The sequence below is a fragment of the Phoca vitulina genome, unplaced genomic scaffold (assembly GCF_004348235.1).
Source record: "Phoca vitulina isolate PV1807 unplaced genomic scaffold, GSC_HSeal_1.0 scaffold7, whole genome shotgun sequence".
NCBI lineage: Eukaryota > Metazoa > Chordata > Mammalia > Carnivora > Phocidae > Phoca > Phoca vitulina.
Genome location: NW_022589710.1, coordinates 37,467,942 through 37,491,287, shown reverse-complemented (window position 1 = coordinate 37,491,287; position 23,346 = coordinate 37,467,942). Strand labels below are relative to the sequence as shown.

Here is a 23,346-nt window from a genome sequence, read left to right as displayed (position 1 = left end):
CCAATAGGTAGAAGACCCAGGATTTGAACCCAAGCAGACTGACAAGAGAACTCAGATTTCTAACTACTACATCATATTGTTCCCATCAATGTCCTTTTTCGAAGGATTAATAAACTGTGTGAACAAGTCAGGATAGAGCTCTATGGCAAACTAGCAGAGACTTGAGTTAACAAAACCTTCTCAATAAATACAGCTAGTTCTTAATACAACTGCTTATGCCAGGCAGCCTCAGTTGTTCTGTCTTCCCTACAGTAAAATGACTGATGCTGTGCTGAAATATTAGTAAAGCAGTGTGCACAGACACGGTATTCCCTGGAGTGGTTAAAAGCCATCCCGTCTACAGTAGCATCTTGGCTCTATTGCCCTCTAACTTTATCATCATGGGCAATTTACTTAAGACTTCTGTGCTTCAGTTTCCTAGTCAATAAAGAAAAGTAATGATAGTACCTACCTTATGATGATGGTGATTATGTCAACCCAGTAAAGTACTTAGAAAAACCCCAGGTACATAGAAAGTGCTAAGTGCTAACTGTTATGGTCATTCTTGTTACTGTAAAGCTGTATGAAAACAAGAAATAAGATTAGTCTGGTATGTCTGGTTCTTGCATAGTTACCACTGTTACCTTTTTAATAATCTAGTCCAAAACCTCACTCATGACTTGTCAAATGTACCCATCTATATGTTGGTAATCTATCTTCTCATTTTTAGAAACAGAAATATCAGCTCATCTTCAATCCATTCAGTATCTCCTAGTTCACCATGTCTCCTTAAAGACTACCAAGGGCCCTGTTATCTCTCTCTACACTGAGGACTAGAGACTTGAAGCGTACTCTGGTATCTTAATATTTGGGTATAATGGAGAAAAATAACAGGAACTCCCTAAGGTGGCACCTCAGTTTGTGCCTCTTGAGTCACAGGCAGTCCGTAAGCCTTAGTGTAGGAAATCAAGGTTGGTGGTCAAGGCAGTTGAAACAGAACCAACTTTGGATCCTTAAGGCCAAGTCTGAGAGGGGCCCAGGGTATGAGCTATCACAGCACAGCTGTCCTTCAGCATACTAAGTTACTTCTGAGCCCAGGATAAGAGCCAACCAAGCAGGTATTTCCAAAGACTTAGGACATGTGTGGCAATTGAACCTGAAAGCATTATACGGCTGTTACCCATATTACCAATCCTTTCCAGAGATAGAATCTTGAAGTTAGGAAAGAACCTTCTAGATCTAGAGATTGTAAACTAATGGACCATGGGCGAAAAGTAGCTACAGATGTGTTATTTGCTCCCCTTAGTGTTTTATGTATTTTTTGAATTAGCTGTTAATATTTACAGATTTGAAGATGGTGCATAACAAATAGATTTTGCTGGTCTTGAAAAACAAAGATCTGGCCATATTCTGTCCTTGGGACAATAATCAGCTCAGGCTGAGTAGTAGCTATCTTCTTTAGACATGTGGAACCCAACCAGACAATAAACACTTTTAGAACCTGATTAAATCCAAGCAATTCATTCCAAAAATGAAGAAAATAGAACGCTGAAAAACTATTTGACCTGTTCACATCTAATAGCAGAGTCAAAATCACAAGGCTAAGTGTTCTGAATTCCAGTTCAGTGATTTTCAGTGAGTACAGCTGACCCTTGAACAATGTGGGAGTTGGGGCAGCACCCCCCGCCCATGCAGTTGAAAATCCGTATATAACTTTTGACTCCCTCTGAACTTAACTACTAATAGCCTACTTGACCAGGGGCCTTACCAATAACATAAACAATTGACTAACACATATTTTGTATGTTGTATGTATTATATACTGTATTCTTACAGTAAAGTAAGCTGGAGAAAAGATGCTATTAAGAAAATCATAATGAAGAGAAAATACATTTACAGTACCATACTGTATTTATCCAAAAAAAAAAAAAAAAGCCCACGTATAAGTGGACCTACACCGTTCAAGGGCCAACAGTACTGTTGCTCTTTCCCCTGGAGGATCTGAGATACATGTACATTACCTGTTTGTAGGCACTATGATAAAGAAATAAAACTGAGAACTTTTGCCTTTGTTCCATTTCTTTTGTTGGGTCAGAAATTCTTAGGGGCTGCAATCCAGTAGGGAAGTTAAGACAAGTCAGAAACTCAAAGTCCCAGCATTCCTCAGACTGCTGACCACACCCACAGTCTAAACTATCTGTGCTTTCTATACAAAGCACTGCACATTCCCAGCCTCCACAGATGCTCCCATATGCAGCTGGGTTATGAACAAACATACTGCTTTTTCCTTTGTTAATGGCCTTTTCTCTACCCACACAGGCAGTTAGGGAACAAGAGCCTCTGTGGGACACTGATGTTGGAGGAGAGGTCACAGAGAACACTTACAGATGACAGGAGGTCAGCAGAAGCTTGGAACTCTCCTCCTGGCTCTCTTCCCAAGCACCAAATGATTATGGCCATGGTCTTTGATACATTGCTTTTAAAAAAGTGCAGGCTCTGTCCAGATGGACATAGTGTTACACAAAGGACGTCCTGGCCATGCTCTGCTTCAGTGTAGTAACACTGATTTATGAAAATATTTGAAATCTTTAGCTTAAATAGACACAAATACAGAGTATCATAGCTTCATTATACCTCAGATCCAGGAATATCTTACCTAAAACTGTCCAGGGGAATATTTGGTTTCCTTTATATTCCCTCCATATCTTGGAGATGTCAATGACAAAACTATAGCGTTAGTAATTAGGATAGGAACTGCATAGGGAATGGAACAGTAACAAGAGCAACACATGAGATCATTCTCTGTAAAGGTAGTAGGAAACAAAATCAAGATTGTCTAATTTAAGGATAAGGAGAAAGCAGGTGGCAACTGAACTGGACTGGTGATGTCAAGGCTGAATAGCTGAGCAGGTACCCAGAGTCAGAAATTCTGACTTGCATAAAGAACCAAAAATGAATCCACTGTCAAAGGCAAAGATCAAACACGTATAATATCAAGGACAGCTGAAGCCAAGAACTTACCAAGGCTTCCCTCTGCCCTGCCAAGGATCCTGGACTAGCTCCTCCATATTTCCATAAGGGAGAATGCTGCCAGGAACCAGTAAGAACAGAGGCAAACTCTCCTTTGTGCTTCCCAGGGGACACCGCATTTAAAAATTCCCTAGGGTCTATATCTGGCATATATTTGGGTGTCATAACCAAGTCCCCAAATTCATCAATTCCCAAGCCACACATCTGTTCTATATAGGTCTATTGATCCTGGCTATTGCACAGCCTTCCTGGGAGCACAAATGAAGTATCAGGCAGTTGGCTATGATCAAAGAGGACTTGTCTATTGCTCCTCAACTAAGAGAGATTTCTTACTGAGGCAGAGATTTTTCTAGTGCACCATTTAGACTAATACCTTTCCTGCTTTTTGAATATTCGGTAATTGTAATCCCTCAGAACTAAATACACCAATATTTCATGAGATTGTTTTTAAGTGTGCTTTTTCTCTTTTAACACTCAACCCTCTCAGAAGCTCAGTTCATGTTCTTGATTTAAGAGGGAACCCAGGAGATAGGCTGGGCTCTATATAATAGGAAAAACTAAAGCTCGAGAGAGGGAAACAACTGGTCTGTCCCTCACCTGGGACACCAAGAAACCCTGGATTAGGGCTGGGAGCCCTTTCACAGCAGGCACAAAATGCCAGCTCAGTACCAACTCACTCAGACTTCAGTGGTAAGACCAGGAGAACCTTGGTTAGACCTTTTATAACCCCTTAGTCATTAATATGCAGGATTTTGGTGCCTGCATTCAATCAGCCCAGGCTAGTAATTTGGTTCTAAGTAAGGCTCCTTCAGAAATGGGTCTTATAAAAGGAAAAGACCCAAACCTTCCTAATCTAGCACTGGTCACTCAATTCAAAATCATGCAGTTTTTAAGTACCATGTCCTCATGGAGAAAGTACACCAGTGGGGAGGAAATGCCAGCCCTCCCCACAAGACAGTGAGTAAAAGAGGAATCAACATCATTTACATGATTTGCAAAAAAGTGGCTCAGAAAAACTTTTCAGGAAGATGTGGTAAGCAGTATTCATTAGCCCTTCACACCTGCAGGTTTAATAATTAGGTTAGTTCTTCATCTTCCTTACTGCCTGAAGCTACTGGCTGCTTAGCTATTAAGGTTAGAGTCTAAACAGGCTGTCGTAAGACTCTGTTCCTTCCTCCCACACCTTGCTTTTTCATTTTAAGTCTCTGCCTCAGAGTTTCACTTCTGGTATGGTGGAGTTTAAGCACCTACTGAACAGATCTTCCAATGGAGAACAACTGTAAACCTGACAAAATACAAAAAAACCACCCAAAGGCATTAGAGAATGAACAAAAAAAGCAGGCAAACTCTGGAGACAGGTTGAAACTTAGAAGAAGGAAATGGCACAAGGTGAGTTCCCATTTTTATGGCTTTTAGCTGACTGAAAACTACAGTTGAAGAATCAAGAGGAAACCACAGAATCAGGGCAACCACAGCTGCTAGAAAGTGAGGGGGAAAATCTCAGAAGAAAAGAACCAAAGAAAAGAGAAACTCAAATTCTATGTATGAACTCTATGCAGATCTCTGGCGGGCCCCTGAACCACACAAGTGCAGGGTAAACTCCATCTAAAGATAAAAGAACTGAACTGAGATTTGAGCTGTGGCCCAAAACACAATTGATAGCTTGAGTCCAATGAAGCTAAAATGCCTGCTAACACAAACAAACAAACAAAAAAATCAGTACTCTGTTCAGAGGAATATAACAGAATCCACAACACAAACATTTACAACATTCAGTTGCAAAACAATCTAAAATTACTCAGCATTTGAAGAACCTGAAAAATATGCCTCCTTCTCTGGAGAAAAGACCAACAGCGGAGACCAACTCTGAGATGATTCAGATATTGGATTTACTAGAAAAGAATTTTAAAGTAGTTATAGCTATGTTCTATAGAGAAAGTAAAATGCTTATAATGAATAAAAACAGGAAATCTCAGCAGAGAAATTAACAGCAGAGGAAGATATACTATCATTAGTAACCCATGGTTACTGATGTTCTGATGACAAGTGAGATGGGAATTAGGAAATAACTCATATTCAGGGGCACCTGGCTGGCTCAGTCAGTAGAGCCTGTGACCCTTAATCTCAGGGTTGTGAGTTTAAGCTCCACATTGGGCATGGGGCCTACTTAAAAAAAAAAAAAAAAAAAGGAAAAAAAGAAAATAACTCATTCAAAAGTACCTCTGCTCAGTGGGAGATTTTTATTTCAAATGACTTTTATTTGTACTAAAACTAAACTGAAAGTTGCTTGCTGACACTATAGGTAATTAGTTTTTGCTCTTTGGGAGACTTGACATGACAGGTAGAAAGAATTTAGGGAAGTTTGGTGGGGAGATTTTACATATAGGTATTTTCATTTAGTGAGGATGTCAAAGACAGCTTTTCTGTTTGGCATTCCTGGTATTCAACACCAGGCCTGCTACTGGTTCTTAATGGATCAAATTCTTCCTTTAGAATGTAGAACACATGCTATGAAATATGCTTGCCATGCATCTGAAGGAGGCAGGCTACTGAAAGTAGGAAATGTTTCTACAAGGAGAAAAGTGATGCTCAGAGAGAGCATAGAGGGCATCAAAGTCTTATCTTCTGAAGTGATTCTCTCATGGAATTACTAAAAGAAGTATTTGGAAGAGATAATCCCAAGCCCATCTTGGGTCTCACACTGGTTCCACTCTCCTTTATTCAGCAAATTCTACATACTGTGAGATATGTACTTGAGAAACAGAGCCAGCTTCTCAACCCCAAAGGTTCCTGGTGCTCTCAAAAGCAGGACATAAGAAAAGACACATATTGGTTCCTGGGTAAAACAATAGGACTCAACTCACAAAAAAATGACAATGGCCGCAATAAGAAAGGTTACCAACAAGCCTGAAATTGTTCGTTTTGGAAATGGAGGTGACAGTTCCTCTGGGACAAGAAGTATGATTAATTCAATTAAAAAAATACAATGCCCAAAATAAGAAAATAAAAGCGCTCAGAGAATATCTTCGCAACTCTGTAATGTGTATCAACTAAATTCAGTTTTCAGTGTTAAAATGGACTAATGACTCTGTTAAAATGGACTAATGACTCTTTGACCTAAGAACTGAGTAGTCACTCAATCAGAAACAAACAAAAAAAATTAAGCAGAAAAACTAGAAAACTCCTCTTTTTATCATAGATTTTCTACTATAAAGCTGACCACCACATCATCCAATGATGGAAAATTCTAGAAACTTTACAAAATTCCTCCTTTTAAAATTTATTTTTTGTTATCAAAGAGAATGTCCAGAAACACTGAGTACTAAAGATCCGTTCATGGCATTGTTTTACAAAAGTTCCTAATGGAGTGTGAATATTTTATTTTCTGACGTATCCTTCACTTATTAATGATGAAGTGGAGGAACTGATGCAATTACTTAAAAAAAAAAAAAATCCAGACAAAAACATCCATTCTCATTCTGAATCTGCTGATTGGAGTGAATTCAGTGGTTACAATAGCACCACTGGCTAAGAATCAACCTCCCCATAGTAGGGAGCTTTTCGGGTCTTCTCATTAGGTCACGAAGGTCTCTCAGATATAGGCACCATGTTTGAAGTCTCACACAAAATGTCCGTGTCACTTAAATTACACAATGTGGCAGTGTTTGTTCATGGGGACATAATCTTGAAAGAAGGGGCACAGTAGAAAACAACCTGTTTGTATGTTATATGTGAGTACATTACTGGACTGTGCATGAGTTTAAGGGCGTTGTAGCCCTCGTTAAAGAGTAATTCCACCAGTGAAGCATCTGTCATTTCCAGTTGCTCCTGGTGCTTAAAGTTGTCTACTCATTTCACCATGTGTTGTAAGGTCAGGGCCTTCTTCATCTACTGTTTGGCTCAAATGATTTGAACTGAGTTTAGTTGTCCTTCTCTTCCATCGAAGTTTTATTTCTCAGCCTCAGGATATGTGGGGTACTTGACCGTTTCTATCTTCTCTCGGACTTTGTAGGAGGGATATAGGCCCGTCCTTCCCAGTTTCCTGTTGACACCTTTAGAATAGCCATCCCAATGATTTCCAGCCACACCAATGATATCTCCAGGTTCCATGGGGATTTCATCTGCAGTTCGAGGTTGGTGAGGGTAAATGGCAATCTGGTTGTGGGCATTTTGGCCCCCAAAATAGTAGATGTCATCCAAAGAATGGAAGTTTGCAGAAGCATCAGGATGAAGTGTTTGCATGATTTCGTAAGCAACTCGACAGACCTTGGGAAAGAATGAAAAAAAAATGTTAGTATACATAAAATCTCCTTCATCGCAATCTGAAGGCCCTTGGACAAACAGACTAGGACTAGACCAGGACTAGGACTGAGAAGATGAGAAGTAGTAGATTCTAGTCACAGGTTTTCAGTCCATTTGCTCTCAGATATGGCACAAGTCATTCTTCATCTTTGTGCACAATTGTTTCTTTTTTTTTTTAAACATAAAAGATTACTACAACTAAAGTCTCTGGGAGAAAAAATATATATATATACAATGCAAAGTACTTTAAGAATATGAATCAGTTAATTTTAATGAACATTTATTAAGAGTCACACAGTATACCTTGTGTTGGGCACTGATGACAGAAAAATGAGTAAGACATCGTTTGTGCCCTTGAAGAATTTAAGGTTGAGCATTAGGATTATAAATACTTAACACATATGCTGCTACTCCCTTCCCCTCCATTCAGTTTCAGTCAATCACATACTCTTTTCTGCTAGGTTGGACTTGATCTCAGAACTCTTCTCAATAGAAATTCATGTAATTATTGACAACTAGCATTGGCAGGTGAGCTAAAACATATCTGTCATTTCTGTTCTAAAGAGTTTTAAGAGCCCTGAGTAGATATTAGCATTCTAGAACTAAAATAAGATGGCCTAGCCTTTGGTGAAGATGCATCTACCTGATGCATTTAAGGCTACTTAAAAGATTCCTCTGTCCAAAGAATACCTACTATGCCCACTGGATGGCCGCTGAAATTCCACAATATTAACTTTGTACACTGAGCCTGCAGCTTGGTGATAAAGTTAAACAATAACTACTTTCATGGGGGTATAACATTTTAAGCAATTAATAAATACATTCTTTATAGAGTAAATGGGTTTCAGGAACTTTTCTAAGAATAGGTGAAGACAGAAGAGAGAACACTACCATTTTACTTAGAAAATTCTTCCATTATAAATCATTGTGAACAGAGAACTCAAGTCAAATTTTCCCAAATCTCAGTTGTAGTTGTCTTAGTTAATGAAGCTTTATTGTCACTATGCCAATACTTTTGCATTTATTTAAAATGATAATACTAACAGTAATTGTTAACCCGCTCAGTGGAGCAAAATCAGGATTACCCACTAGTCCTTTAAAACTCTGGTATTTATGAGATCAAAAACTAAATGGAGCCGCTCATCCTTAACTATTATGAGCAAATGAAATCTGATTAGGTTAAGCATCACCTTAACTTCTTAAAGAATCTGAATTTCAGGAACTGCAGGGGTGCTTTTCAAATGCTATATGTAATCTGCAAATGAAACTAAGTTTAGAAAATATTTTAAATTTTGCAAATATGGACTAAAATATGAGGAGAGTAAGTGATCGGCCCAAATTCTAGTGCTAGAATTTCAACTAGTCATAGAACCAAGACAATGACTTTGCTTGCAAGTTTGCTACTCCATCAACAAACTAATTTTACATTGGGGATGTGGGGATGTCATGGTACGATTGAGATCACTGGTAGAATACTGAGATTGTAACAAAATAAGGGTCAAAAAGTTTTGGAACGGGAACTCCAAAGTCAGCCGAAGGCCCATAGGGGACAAGCAAAATCAAGTGGAGACTCTGGAGAGGAAGAAACTAAACAATTAAAACAAAGCAGCTCCAATAATAGCAAAGTATAGTGACAATGATAGAGGCTGGTATTTTTGGAGTTTTTGCTGTCAGACATTGTTTTTAGGTATTACTGAATTTAATCCTCTAAGTAGCCCCATAAAATTCTATCATGCTCATTTTACAGATGTCAAAGGTCAGTTAAGGAATTTGCCCAAGGTTACACTATTATTAAGTGGTAGATTCCAGTTTTGAACCTAGGCAGTTTGTGTATGCTTGTTAACTCCTAAGCATATTTTCTCTTGTATATCCTGGTCTCCATATTTGGATTGTAACATCAGAAAGAACAAACATAAGGCCAAGGCAAGCCTTGGGCAAACTTGACAGGTTTTTTTTTTTTTTTTTTCTTCAGTGCCCCTTCACCCACTCTTCAATTATCTCTAGCCAGGAATGCAGGAACTTGCATTGCCCTTGGGATGACCACACTGTGGCAATGAGCTCTGATGTATTTCCTCCTCTCCACTATTAATGTCTCACCCTCATAAAAACATTGCCTGCAGTCCCACACCCTTAGGGATCTACTTTCTTTTGGAGGATAATCCTAATAATCAGTTTATATTTTGGTATCCATAAAGTGTTAGCCTGTGGATAACATATGTATTTTCTTAAGCCAAAGAAAAATGAATGGTAGAAATTTCAGACACTGAGGTGGGCTGATATAAGGCCCTTTATCTTTCTCATAATACTGGTGGGTGCTGTTATTATTCATATTTTACAGCTGAAGAAATAAGCCCCAGAAAGATTAAGTGAATTTCCAAAAAAAAAAAAAAAAAAAAGTGGGGGTAGGGGAAGGAGCTAGTAAATGGTAGAGCTACAATGAGAATACTTTCTGGCTCTCCACTATACACTAAACTGTCTTAGAATAAGTACCGAGTACTGTGCCCACATAGTAGGTGCTCAGGAGTACCTGTTGAATGAATACTGCTTCATGCATAATACTAGCCTAGCAGTAGAAATGCAGGTCCATGAGTGATATTTAATCTCTAAGATCCACATATAACATTCTTAGTAGTTAAAAAGATTTCTCTATATTTACCATGGTACATGGTACATGCACCTTACTGCAAAGGGCTAGAAAGATGACTATAGTGTTAATGTTTGCATTTAATTACCTTAGGCTTCCTCTCTGGGCTTTACCAATCCAAACTGTGTGGCAGGTAAAGGAAGGCTTTCAGCTGATATCAATACTAAGTTTGATACTGGACAGGTAGCATGACTGAGAGAGGCAAACCTTTTGGTTTGAAAGCAGTGGCTGGCTATATGTAGTAAGCTTTATTTCATTTATTTCATGTCAGTGTATCATTTAGAACACCACTAACCACACAGTGATGAGTAAGAGCAAAAATGTTGCCAAAGGATAAAATACAGATGCAACTGTATAAAAAAAAATTAAAAAGGAGAGGAAGTTCCATTAACCTGAATTTTATCCCTGAGAAACAACCAGCTGAGTTTATATGAGCCTCCAAAGCCTTCTCAGAGCAGATGGGATCTTGTTTTTCTGTCAAAATAGATGGGGCCAGGAGGATCTCCTAGTGTGAGAAGTTGGAAGTAAGTTCTTGTCTCCCTGGGTGATGCTGAGAGATGTATGCACTTTTCCTGTAAACTACTTTGTTCTGCTATTCAACGAGAGAACAGTATCTACTATTGTTTCATGGGCCTTACCTCACTGGAAATTCCTATCCAGAGTCATCTGTCTAGAATAAAATGAATGTAGTATATGATTTTTCCCTTTGGGCTTTCCAAAATCTGATTCAGAAGGTAAGGAGGCCAGGTGTATTGTGTGTGGATTTGGAACCAGACAACAAAGAGTACCATGAGAGTGTTGTATTAAGTGTGAAAAAGGAAAGTGTCACAAGGGAAAAAAAAGTAATTTTGTCCTATTGTTATTTTAATGGTTAAAACTACTGAACAATGTTGATTGCTCCTTTAAAAATGCTGATTACCCAAAGCCTTTAAAGTGAGCATCTACAACAATTTCTGTAAATTAGATTCCAGAGTAATAAAAACTGATTCCAAAACCGGGTAAGTAGTATTTTTTTTTTTAAAAAAACCTTTCTGATATTTTGCCTATTTACAACTAAGTACAACTGAATAACTACTGCTATTTCACCAACTATAATTTCTGTGTTTCATATTTAAGATGGTTTTATTAAATAGGAAAATAAGTGACAAAGCAGACGCTTCGGGTATAGGCAAGAATAGTTTGGAATGTGATTGCATAGCTTTCAAAACTTACATGATGTTCTTTGAAAATGTTAATATTGCCTCTAATTTTCAGATTAAATCCTGAGGATTGTTCTCTTCAATTTATGAGGCTTTTAGGACAAACTTGGCTTTGAGAAACAGCTCTGATGAAGGGATTCAGAAAACTAAGAGCAACAATAGTAACAAAATTAGAGAGTAAAGTCATATTATTGGCTTAAAAAAACTTTTCCTTTAAGGAGAGAGAATTCCCAGATCTCACTTATAGATATAAAACCAAGAAAGATTAGAAATCCTGAGACTGAGGGGGATGGGTCCAAAATGTGATGAGGAATCCCGATCAAGGTGCCATGGTATTGGTGCCTGCGGTTTCTCAAACATTAACCAAGTCTTGCATGGCATTTCATTCTTCCAGTATTGCCTACAACAGCTCATGGTCAACAGATAAACTCTTTCTCACTATTGTCTTATAGTGTAATAGTCCTCAAAGGATTGGACATAGGAGACAAAACTGCAGAGTTGTTAAAGCATTACGAAGAAGATATTAACCTCTTTGTCACTTTCTAATAATCTCTTGGACTATGATATTATCATTGAAGAAAGTTTGAGAGTTAGTTGTCCATGTTTTATTCTGGGCTGAGATTTGGTTCTCGATGTTTTATTCTTTTGTCACCCTTCTGGATGTAACACTTTAGTCCTTTTCCATTTCCCAGCATGCCTATGGCATATGTAAGAATGTTCTGCAGATTAATTTCCCTAAAGTCAACACATACACAATTTTACTTGCATTTGTTAAAGCAAAGACTATTACTTATCATTCACCCTTTGGGAATGAAGAGCTTTTGTTTCTGAAAATTTATATTATATGGTGATGTTCTCTTTCAATAAGCTAAATAAAAGAGTTGAGGTACGTTGGCACAGAGAAATTGAAATGCTGAATTTACTGGCTACTCTTCTTCTTCTTCTTTTTTTTTTAAAGATTTATTTATTTATTTTAGAGTGAGGGAGAGAGCATGAGAAAGTGTGAGCCGGGGAAGGGGCAGAGGGAGAGGGAGAGAAAGACTCTCAAGCAGACTTCCTGCTGTGCTCCAAGCCCAACATAGGGCTTGATCTCATGATCCTGAGACCATGACTTGAGCAGAAATCAAGAGTCAGATGCTTAACTGACTGAGCCATCCAGGCGCTCTCTGGGGCTGCTCCTCTTTACAAAGAATTGTTATACCCGTACAATGTACATGATTATTCAGTGGAACCGAAGCATTACCCATGACCACAAGCAGGAGTAAGAGAGTCCTTGAACAGCATGTTTCATGCTCCTCCTAAAACATGGGAGTATGTGGTCTGAAATGGGGCCATGTGAAAAAAGATTGCTCAAATAAATACTGTAGAGTCTAACACACAAAGGTACTCCTATACTTTTCCCTTTATAAATAACAACAGCGGCTAACATTGTATTTAATATATTGCTAAGTACTATTCTCAGTGCTTTACATATAACTTTTATTTTTTTTTAAATATTTTTTTTTAATTTATTTGACAGAGAGAGAGCACAAGCGGTGGGGAGGGGCAGAGGAAGAAGCAGACTCCCACTGAGCAGGGAGCCCGATGCGGGACTCGACCCCAGGACCCTGAGATCATGACCTGAGCCGAAGGCAGACGCTTAACTGACTGAGCCACCCAGGCGCTCCTATATATAACTTTTTTTTTTTTTTTTTAAGATTTTATTTATTTGAAAGAGAGAGACACAGTGAGAGAGGAAACACAAGCAGGGGGAATGGGAGAGGGAGAAGCAGGCTTCCTGCCGAGCAGGGAGCCCGATGTGGGGCTCGATCCCAGGACCCTGGGATCATGATCTGAGCCGAAGGCAGACACTTAACAACTGAGCCACCCAGGCGCCCCTACATATAACTTTTAATCATCACAAAAACTCTATGCAGTAGGTCCTACTACTATTTTACAGGCTGGGGAAAAAAAGGTCAGTGATAGGCTAAGTAATTTGTTCAAATGCCACCCAGATACTAAGTGATCAAAGTTAGATTTAAACCCAGTCTGATTCCAAAGTCCATGTTGCCTCATTTTTGTTCTCTGCCTGGGAGTCAATGGCTTGGCATTCTGATGCTATCAGTGACTTTTTCTCACACTCCACTGGTGATGATGATGAGACATTTCTGGGAAAATTTCAAACAGTTCCAATTTTGGTTTATGGCAAGAGAACCTCTACAATCAAGCAACCAATTTCATTCACAGTGCAAAAATATTGAACTGTACTAAACCCATTTTTTTCCTAAAAATATTTGCAAAAAATGCTGGAATACAAGTAAGCCCAAAGATTTATCAGTGAATGTGGAATTATTCCATAATTTCAAATGCTACAGCTGATAGTCAGCAAGAAAGGTTTGTGATAATGGCAGTGATCACATTTAGCAAACTGCTACTCAGTATATAAATGTAAGGTATTTTTACTGTTAAACTTTTATTCTGAACCCTCACATAAAATTTTTTGAGGTATTCAAGTCTATTTTGGTATATAAGATATTGGTTTGAGTTTTGCTTTGGTTCAAATGAACAAAAGTTATTTTGGATGAACTTTTTCTAACTTATCAAGAGTTTTTAGGAACAATATAATATATAAGCACAAATTTCATTCCTTTGGAGACAAGAAGTTCTTTCAGCACCACTCTTTCTTCATGTGAATGACTTCTCTGAACCTGAGGTCTGGAGAACACCCTGAGGTTGATATTATGCATAAAATAGAACAAAGTAGTATGAACAATATGCCCCTCAAGCTTGGACAGATTTCTACTATCATAAAGTAATAGAGGTCCCGATTTCTGGGTCAAAATTAGAGTCATGAGGTTATAAGAATCAAAAATTCTATAGTACATCCTTGAAAAGAAAAAAATAAAAGGATTTTCTTTCTGGAATGAGCCTAATGGTATTTTTTTTTTTTTTTAAGATTTTTTATTTATTTATTTGAGAGAGAGAGAATGAGAGAGAGCAAGCACATGAGAGGGGGGAGGGTCAGAGGGAGAAGCAGACTCCCTGCCGAGCAGGGAGCCCGATGCGGGACTCGATCCAGGGACTCCAGGATCATGACCTGAGCCGAAGGCAGTCGCTTAACCAACTGAGCCACCCAGGCGCCCTAGCCTAATGGTATTATTAAGGAGGGCTGGAAGAAGGAAAGCAAAATAGAGCACATGCCTGTCTCAGTGTCTGCCCACATGTAAGGCTGCTAAGTGTTCAGACATGTATATATTTATTTAATTTTCAAGCTTTATGACTACAGCAGTGATTCTAAACAAAGGTGACTTTGTCCTCCCCACTGCTGTGGGGTATTTGGCAATATCTGAAGACATTTTCAGTTGTCCCAACTTGAGGTAGTATGCTACTGGCCAGGGATGCTGCTGAGTATCCTACAAGGCACAGAACAGTACCTCACAACAAAGTACCTGCCTATAATGCTAAAAGTGCCTAGGCTGAGCAACCCTGGACTACAGGAATAGACTTTAGACAGGCCTAAAATCTAGGCCTACAGAGGTGGTGGTATATCTGGGAAAATGACTCTTGCTTCATCATTCAAACAATAAGCATTCAAAAATGTGTAGAGGTTGTTACTAATCATTTGTACCTGTTGATCAGGTGGGCCTATAGCCAGATTCTCAATAACATTTGAGAGAGACCAAGTAGTTATAACTCCTCCCATCTACCCACCAAGAGACTAGAAAAGGGAGCTTCTCAATGAGAGGATCCTTATCCCCGTCAGGAAAAAAACGTCAGCAGTGGATGCCGTCATGGGAACTTGAAGGCCAAGGAAGTTTTCTGACTAGGACTATTGCTATGTGACTTCTGCTCTGGGTGGAAAGTTGTATTCTTATTTCATATTGAAGAAACTCATAGCCTTTGCTGGGGTAGGTATCTTTCCAATAATCATATCACCACCCCATTGTGACAATGTGCATTGTCACAAAATAAAAAAACTGTCCATTTCTTTATACTCTCTGAAGTATATTCCCATGAAAATGGTGTGGCCTTCCTTCTCACATTTTCTTTTCTCTGCTTCTTCTAAGCTTTTAGGTAAAGATTTATCTTACATGATCTATATTTCTTGGTAATTACTCTCCAGTTACTTCGTGTGAGTATTTCGCTCACTAGATTCTGGACCAGGGTAAGATCTGTTGTAGCTTCAATCACCCTAGAAATCCTCTCCACACCTAATATAATTCTGAGCACAAATAAGTCATTTAACAGCTTGTTGAATGAACTAACCCATAATATGCACATAAATGAGAGCAGGATAAAACCAACAATAAATATTTCTATGCTGGTATTCCACTGTGTATACAAGGCTGATTGGACCACTCATAAAAACAAAAACACCAAGCCCATAACATATAATTATCTGCAACAATTAAACTCAAAGAACGATTGTAATATGGTATTGCCTAAACTTAATATACAGTCTCTTGCTTGGTAGAAATGTAACAGGACTTGAAAAAGAATTACATTTACACTTTATTTCCTATAAAGTAATTGAGTGAGACACAATGCTTGGTGTTTAAGCCTCTCAGTATCAGTGCATCAATGTGTAGAAGTGGATGGATTCTGGTTGCATACTGACTATACAAAATCAAAGTATTTTTTGGAAAAAGATTTTATTTATTTATTTGAGAGAGAGCGAGCGAGTGCGCACCAGCAGGAGGAGGGGCAGAGAGGGAGGGAGAGAGAATCCTGAGTAGATCATGCACTGAACACGGAACCCTACATGGGGCTTGATCTCATGACCCTGAGATCATGACCTGAGTCGAAACCAAGAGTTGGAAGCTTAACTGACTGACCCACCCAGGCACCCCTGCAAAATCAGAAAGTATTAAGTAAGCTTACTTACTTGCTATTTTGGTTAAATGCTGTGAACATGCCAGTACTTTAAACAACTCCAATAGCTGGCTTCAGTGGAGATGTAGTCAACAATTGCTTGTAAGCAACTAAATACTTGAATACCTGTTTTTTTTGGAGGGGAGGGTATGGAATCTTCCCATTCTTTCATAAAAGAGATCATTCCCAAATATTAGGAAAATTGCACCTGAGTCATGATAACATTAAACACACATACATACATACACAAAACAAAACAACCAAGAACTTCCTGAACTCAGTATGACCAAAAAAATATTGGCCATTTAAACATGCCCTACCTACTATCACTTACCTGGGATGAAAAAGTACACACTAGGAAGTCTGCCTGGGAGAGAAAGTGTATATCCAGGATCACACCCCGAAGTGAATTTTCTGTGTATCGATTGTGTAGCCCAGCAGACCAAGAGATAGAGTTATCACTAATAAATTCGTAAGTGGGGTACCTGTAAAAAAAAGAAATAAATTTGTACATAGTCACTGAAATCACAGTACTCTATCGGGAGGTAGTATCTTACCAGAAAGTCTACCATATGCTCAAATGATTCTACTGTGAATTAAGAGGTTTTAATTATACTCTAGTACAGAGTGAATAAATTTTCTTAGGCATGAGGTAGATCTTCAGAGTTAAGTTGCAAACTTAGGGAGTTAAATCAAAATGGGATAATAATTGTACCTGCTTTATATAATTCTGTGGGAATTAAATACATTAAGCAATGTAATGTGCTTAGAAGAGCACCTGACATGTACTAAATGCTCAATAAATATTAGCCGTGATTGTTAAACATTCTTTTGCAGATATCCACTTGGTTTTATTCCTTACTTCCTTTAGATCTTCGCTCAAATATAGCCTTATTAATGAGGACTTCAGCAATTTCTATCTTTTTTTACCTGATTAACTTCATGACTTTTATTATCATTGGACATATAATATATATTGACTGTTATTTACTGCCTGTATCCATTCCCCACCTTCATCATCCCTAAGTGGAATGTAAGCTCTTTATAAAGAGGCATTTCATCTGCTTTGTTCACTGTATTATTCTTAGTACTTAGAAGAGAATCTGGAATAAAGGATTGATAAATATTTGTTGAGAGGGCAATAGTTCCTATTTGTAAACCCTGAACCATCAGAAGTCCGTTTACATGTCTGTCTCCCACACAGTATTCCCCAAAGGTTGGGACTAGACTTTATTTTTCTTTGCTTCACAGCACCTAGTACCCCACACAATGCTGTGTGAGTAAATACATGAGTAAGTGAGTGCTACCTACGTCTGGGACTTTTTCCTAATCCCCTAAAAGCTGCTTCAGATTCTCTTCATTTCACAGCCACCAAGGAGCTTTTTCTCATTGCCTCTAATAATGACTGTGACAGCCAAGTCTCTGAGCACTGTTTCAGACTGGTATTCAGTGTTCCGATCCATTTGGCCTCATTATTTTTGACATTTTGCCCTCTTCAGCCCCAAATCAGGGAGACAAAGGAAATGTCACATTTGTTTTAAAAAGAAAACAACCAAAAAGACTTTTAATGTGATTCTTGTGAAGCTGCATACCCAGGCATGGGGCAGAAACCGCAACAAATAAATATGAAAAGGCTGGAGGATAGAGGACCGAGGGAATCATTAAAACACACCAGTACAGGTTTTATCCTCGAATAGACTAACTCTGTCAGCATGGTTTGGGTGCCCAGTGAAAAGAAAAGAGTGATCCTTTTGCTGAGATGTGACACTAACATTAATGCCCTTCCTAACTTAAAGACCCCTCCCTGGAATCAAACCAAAGAACACCTAAGTTCCTCAGGCCTTATCTGAGACTGCTTGATGAAGGATACGGAGTTTGGAAAAAACAAACAGAAACAAAGTAAATAATGGAAAAGGGAGATTTTGCATCTCCAATAAAAAGTATGGAAATTTCTACACAAACATGCTTCTTTCTTGTCTTCTGACCACAAGTACATCAGCAGAGGCATTACTTTTACTGGTCCTGGTATACAACTCCTACAGTACATTCATCTAACTATACTTCAATAACTTGTTACATGTATATGCCTACCAGCTGGATACTCCTTGAAATAAGGAGCCACATATTATATTCTATTTCTCTTTGTATTTCTAGTGTCCTGTAACTGTGTCTAGCATATTACATTTCAATAAAATAGTGAAAAAAATCACCACCCTTTATTGCTGAGTCTTCATTTCACAAGGCAACCAAACCCTTTACAAAAACTTTTAAATACATTTTTCTTGCCTCTATTCATTTAAACGGAACTAATTTTAGGAGGGCTCATCCAGCATTTTTGATAAAGAGCACACTAAATATGTAAATATTTATTCTGGGAGATTTTTAAAGACTTGTTTCTTCTCCTGTTTCACCCCTGTTCTCAATCTCCACGTCTCAGACTACAATATTGGATTGACAGCTTTAACAGTTTTTATTTCTTTGCCAATGATTCTGTGATTTAAGCACTCTAACAGTGAATTACCTAAGAGAGGTATCTCCACATTAGCAATGGGCTGCCACAGTCAGTGCAGGTGCCAAAATCTCAGGGACAAACTCAGTCTTAACCGAGAGAAACCTGAGGTGTAATACCAAGCAGCAAAGCATTAACTGCTCATTTTCACACAGAAATCACATATATAAAGTTAATCTTGACTGCTTTTTACAAAAGATAAGCTACCCAGAAAATGGATTCTTCCCTGACTGTGTGAATTCTATGCATCATTTAATTCTTCAGCTCTTCACCCTCTTGAAGCACAGAAGTCTCATAATCACCCTGGACACTATACACCTTGATGAGAGATTAATTCATGTTTTTGGTCTCCTAAAACTTAAATGGCAGAGGTTTTATGGTTTGCTTAGGTATCAAAACTAATCCTGACAGGTCTAAACCAGAGTTGATTCAGAGTAGAAAAACATCTAAGTAAAATAATGAAGGAGAGAAACAGCATTTAAGTTCCTGAGAAAATTTTCAAAATGACTCATAAAATTGGGGTGCCTGGATGTGCAGTCGGTTAAGCATCCGACTCTTGATTTTGGCTCAGGTCATAATCTGTGTGTGAGTGCAGAGCCTGCTTGAGATTCTCTCTTCCTCTCCCTCTGCCCCTCCTGCTCGTGCTTTCTCTCTCTAAAATAAATAAATAAATCTTTAAAAAAATGACTCAGAAAATTAAAATTAAAGGCTTTCCAGAGGGGGAAAAAAAGTGCATAAAATGCTGCTGCTATGTTTATAACAGAATATGAAAAAAAACCCTGCCTCCTGGACTACCATGGGGAGAGGAGTTACTAGCTGCTGACCACAAAAAGGAAATTCAAACTGTACTATTCCCTGCTGCCAACTGTACTATAAGGGTTGCTTGTTGTAAAAATATCATGCTGCACTATGGATCAAAGTTGTAAGATGTTCATATCCTTTTATCTAATATTTCCAAGTCCAAAAATCTAGCTTAAGGAAATAATGTGGACAATTTTAAGAATACATCATAGCATTATTTATAAGAGTAAAAAACTGGAAATAACCTAACTGTACAATATTAGGCAAATGAGCAAGCAAGCAACTGCACATCGATATAGGAGATATATAGTCATTAAAAGGGACATTTATGATGACTAAATTTTTAGGGACCTGAGAAAATGGATCCATTGCTGTATTAAGTAAAAAAGAATTCAAATTATTATATACAATATGATCAACTACTAAAATGGGTAACTATATAAATGACTAAAGGGAATAAGTCAACATTTAAGTAATTGTTGCCACTGAGTAATAGGATTGTGGGTAACATTTTTTCCTTGCCTGTATACTTACCAACTTCCATATCTTTTAATGAGCATGAATTATTTTGCTAATCAGGGAAATAAGAAAGACAGGAAAAAGCTTGTGATGCTTCAAGAACAAGTAAAAGAGTAGATAAAATTAATTTTATTATTTTTTCAACCAAGCTACAAATTTAGTCAGGTATTTTAAAATGAAGGAGCATGGTGAACTATTTCTACTTTGTTTCTAATCGGTCTGGATATCAAACTGGAAAAGTATCTGTGAAGATTTTGTATTGTGTTTTGTGCCCAAATGTTCATTTAATCCCTAACTATAAGCATATAACTTGGCTTATGCTTGGCTGATGAATTTCATGGTCCTTTGTGTGTATGTGTGTGTGAGAGTGTGACAGTGTGAGAGAGAGAGTATTTGATAGAGGGAGACTTAAAAAAAACACGCAATTTATATCAGGTTAATTTGGATTCTTAGGAGGGAGAAATAGGATTTAAATTATTATCCAATGATTTGGATAAACACCCACATTACAGTCTTCACTTTAAATATGTTTTTCTTCCCAACTCCTATTTGTGACATAAAAAATGGACCAAGAAATAAATAAATAGTCAAATAGCTTAAATGATTAACAGCTAATGAAATGTTTCCAAACCGATGGGATTGAAATAAACATAATTCAATAACTACTGGGCACTTACTAGAGCTAGGTACTGGGTCTAACGTGCTTATAATCCAGTGAGGAAGACAGAGGTAAGCAAGTGCTAAACACTAAGTCAGGGGAGTGCACAGAGGAGGGACACTTAGGGATTCAGGGATGATTTCTGGAGTAAATGGTGTCTGAGCAGAACTGAGACTACAGATTCTTCTCCTTCATTTCCTACTTTCACACATTTAATACATCCTTTATTTGTTAATTGTAAATAAAGGCCAATTCTAGGTTAACCTAGATCCTGTGATAAATTCCCAATTAGGATCAGTGTGCTTTATGTATTTTCCAAACACCCTACATTAACTCTACAGCAGCACTACTCATATTGTCCTCCTACTAGATTAGGAATTCCTTGAAAGCAGAGTATCTTGCATATCATGGAATCCCCAGCACCTACCACGGTGCCTGAAATACAGGCATGTTCCATAAATGATGATTACTGTTCAATACATACTAGAAGCTCTTATTGTTCCACTTATAAAACTTGTCTTCTGATTCTTTACTTTTCTTTAATATAATTTCCAAGTTCCAGAAATTTCTTATGAGATGAAAACTTATATTTTACATATGTTTCAGTTGCCCACAATTGCTAGTGAAGATAGTGAATGCAAAAAGGTAAGCCCCTGGTGTGTTTTATTTCTAGCAGTTGGTTAGTGTTGTGGACTGAATGTGTGTGTCCCCCTAGAATTCCTATGTTTGAGCTGTGACCCCCAATGTGATGGTATTTGGAGATGGGGCCTTTGGGAGATGATGAGGATTAAATAAGGGTATGAGAATGGGGTGCTCCTGACGGAATTAATGCCTTTACAGGAAGAGACACCAGAAAGTTTGCTCTCTCTCTTCCAAACACACAAAGAGGTCATGTGAGTACACAGCAGGATGGCAGTGGCCTACACACCAAGAGAGGAGACTTCAGAATGAAACATACACCTTGCTGGCACCTCAAATATGCTTTGATTATATTAACAGTCACACAAGTACACAGTTGTTTGAATTAAAAAACTGCCAATAATCAGTAGTAATATTATAACAAGAATCACAAGTCATGGGAATTAAGGATTCCTTTCAATTGAAAAGAATCCCAGTCTCATTTAACTCACTTTGTTTTTGCCTCCTTTAATAAAGAAGGGTCGTCCGTGGCCAAATATACTCTTCTTTTATCCACTTGCATTCTTCGAGCAAGAAGCTGAAAATGTTCTTCAACATGTACCATGTATTCCTCAATGGGATGGAAGGCTGCTTCTGTTCCCACTTTGTCTGTGCGTCTGACATGGACTCTGGGGGGCAGAAGGAGAAAGATTCTGCTGATAGGGTATTCAACTTTATACCGTTATTCATGGTGGCATCATAGACATTTTAAACGAATTTTTCTTTCATTTTGCCGTTAGAAAAAAATATTAAAAAGTTCAAACAAATATATTCTAAATATATTTGTATGTTAACACAATACAAGGAGAATTAAAAAATAAGCTTTTGAAGAATGCTTTCTTGTAAGGTAATTGGCATATCCAAGAATAACGGTAAAATAAATGGAAGATTCCAGAGTTATACTCCATATAGGGAGCAAAATACCAACCAGCCTTCCATAAAAACTGGATATAACTTTTTAAGATTTTTGACAACAAATGATACCAAGATTCACAGTTGTTATTACAGAATATTGAATATATTTTTTGCAACATTTTGATGCCAACTTTTCTTTTTCTTCATGATACCCTGTATAGCTACTGTAACTGCCAGCTTGTAGAATTGAAAGTTGTCTGAGGAAAACACAGACCTGCACGGATTCTTCCTATAGCACAATCAAGGCAGGCAAACCTTTTAAGAATTCTTACTATTTTAAGTTCATGGAGACGTTCCAGCCCTTTGTTGTATGCATAATGAATTTCCTTTTGCTGTTTTTCACTCTGTCAAACACAAGCAGATATTGATCTCATCTGTCCTATTTTAAAAAAAGCTCTAAAACTGTAAAATTGGGGACAAAGATTTACATTGTCCTGCACTGAATATGTGCTGACTTCCACAGTACTCTCCTCCCATCTTAGTGCTTTCAAAGTAACTGTAGTGAAAATAATAATGGTCAGAGTTTATTTTCATAAATTAAAACTCTCCTTAAATTTGCCCTTCCTGCATCCCCCCTACCAAATTACTAAAACACTATTCATGTATGGGAAAAAGAAAAAGGTAGATTTGTTTCCCCTTAGGTCACAGTATATGGGCAGGCCTTAGGTCAAGCCGAAGGCCAGCTTTTCATTATGAATCTGGAGAGAGGGTCTATTTTCACTGTAGTTAATCTGGTATCTCTGCAGGTATTCTTTCCTTTGCATTCCAGACTATAGTTACAGATGTGAATACCATCGTATGAACACCTATTCTATCATCTTTTTCTTCCCACATCCTTTTTTTTTTTTCAATATGCATGTTTTATTTGAATGCTATAGGACCAAATAGGGAGCTGTTTTTCCTATTCATTATTTTCTGATGTTTTTTTTTTAAATTTTTTATTGTTATGTTAATCACCATATATTACATCATTAGTTTTTGATGTAGTGTTCCATGATTCATTGTTTGTGCATAATACCCAGTGCTCCATGCAGAACATGCCCTCTTTAATACCTATCACCAGGCTAATCCATCCTCCCACCCCCCTCCCCTCTAGAACCCTCAGTTTGTTTTTCAGAGTCCATCGTCTCTCATAGTTCGTCTCCCCCTCCGATTTCCCCCCTTCATTCTTCCCCTCCTGCTATCTTCTTTTTTTTTTCTTAACATATATTGCATTATTTGTTTCAGAGGTACAGATCTGCGATTCAACAGTCTTGCACAA

General features: G+C 37.9%; 1 protein-coding gene across 9 annotated transcripts in view; it reads right to left on the bottom strand.

Annotated features, from left to right (window-relative positions):
- Positions 1-5,201: 5,201 nt before the first annotated feature.
- The window catches only part of FUT8 (fucosyltransferase 8), a 316,924-nt gene continuing 298,779 nt past the window's right edge, over positions 5,202-23,346 (bottom strand). For 5 of the 9 annotated variants that reach the window (XM_032405322.1, XM_032405321.1, XM_032405327.1 and 2 more), the window contains 3 exons: positions 21,623-21,799; positions 16,340-16,490; positions 6,274-7,275 (listed from right to left, as the gene is read on the bottom strand). In XM_032405322.1, the coding sequence (XP_032261213.1) occupies positions 6,958-7,275; positions 16,340-16,490; positions 21,623-21,799 (646 nt within the window). In that variant the 3' untranslated portion in view covers positions 6,274-6,957. Of the gene's footprint in view, positions 7,276-16,339; positions 16,491-21,622; positions 21,800-23,346 lie in introns of all 9 variants that reach the window. The other 4 variants (XM_032405330.1, XM_032405324.1, XM_032405323.1 and 1 more) reach the window with 1 other exon arrangement.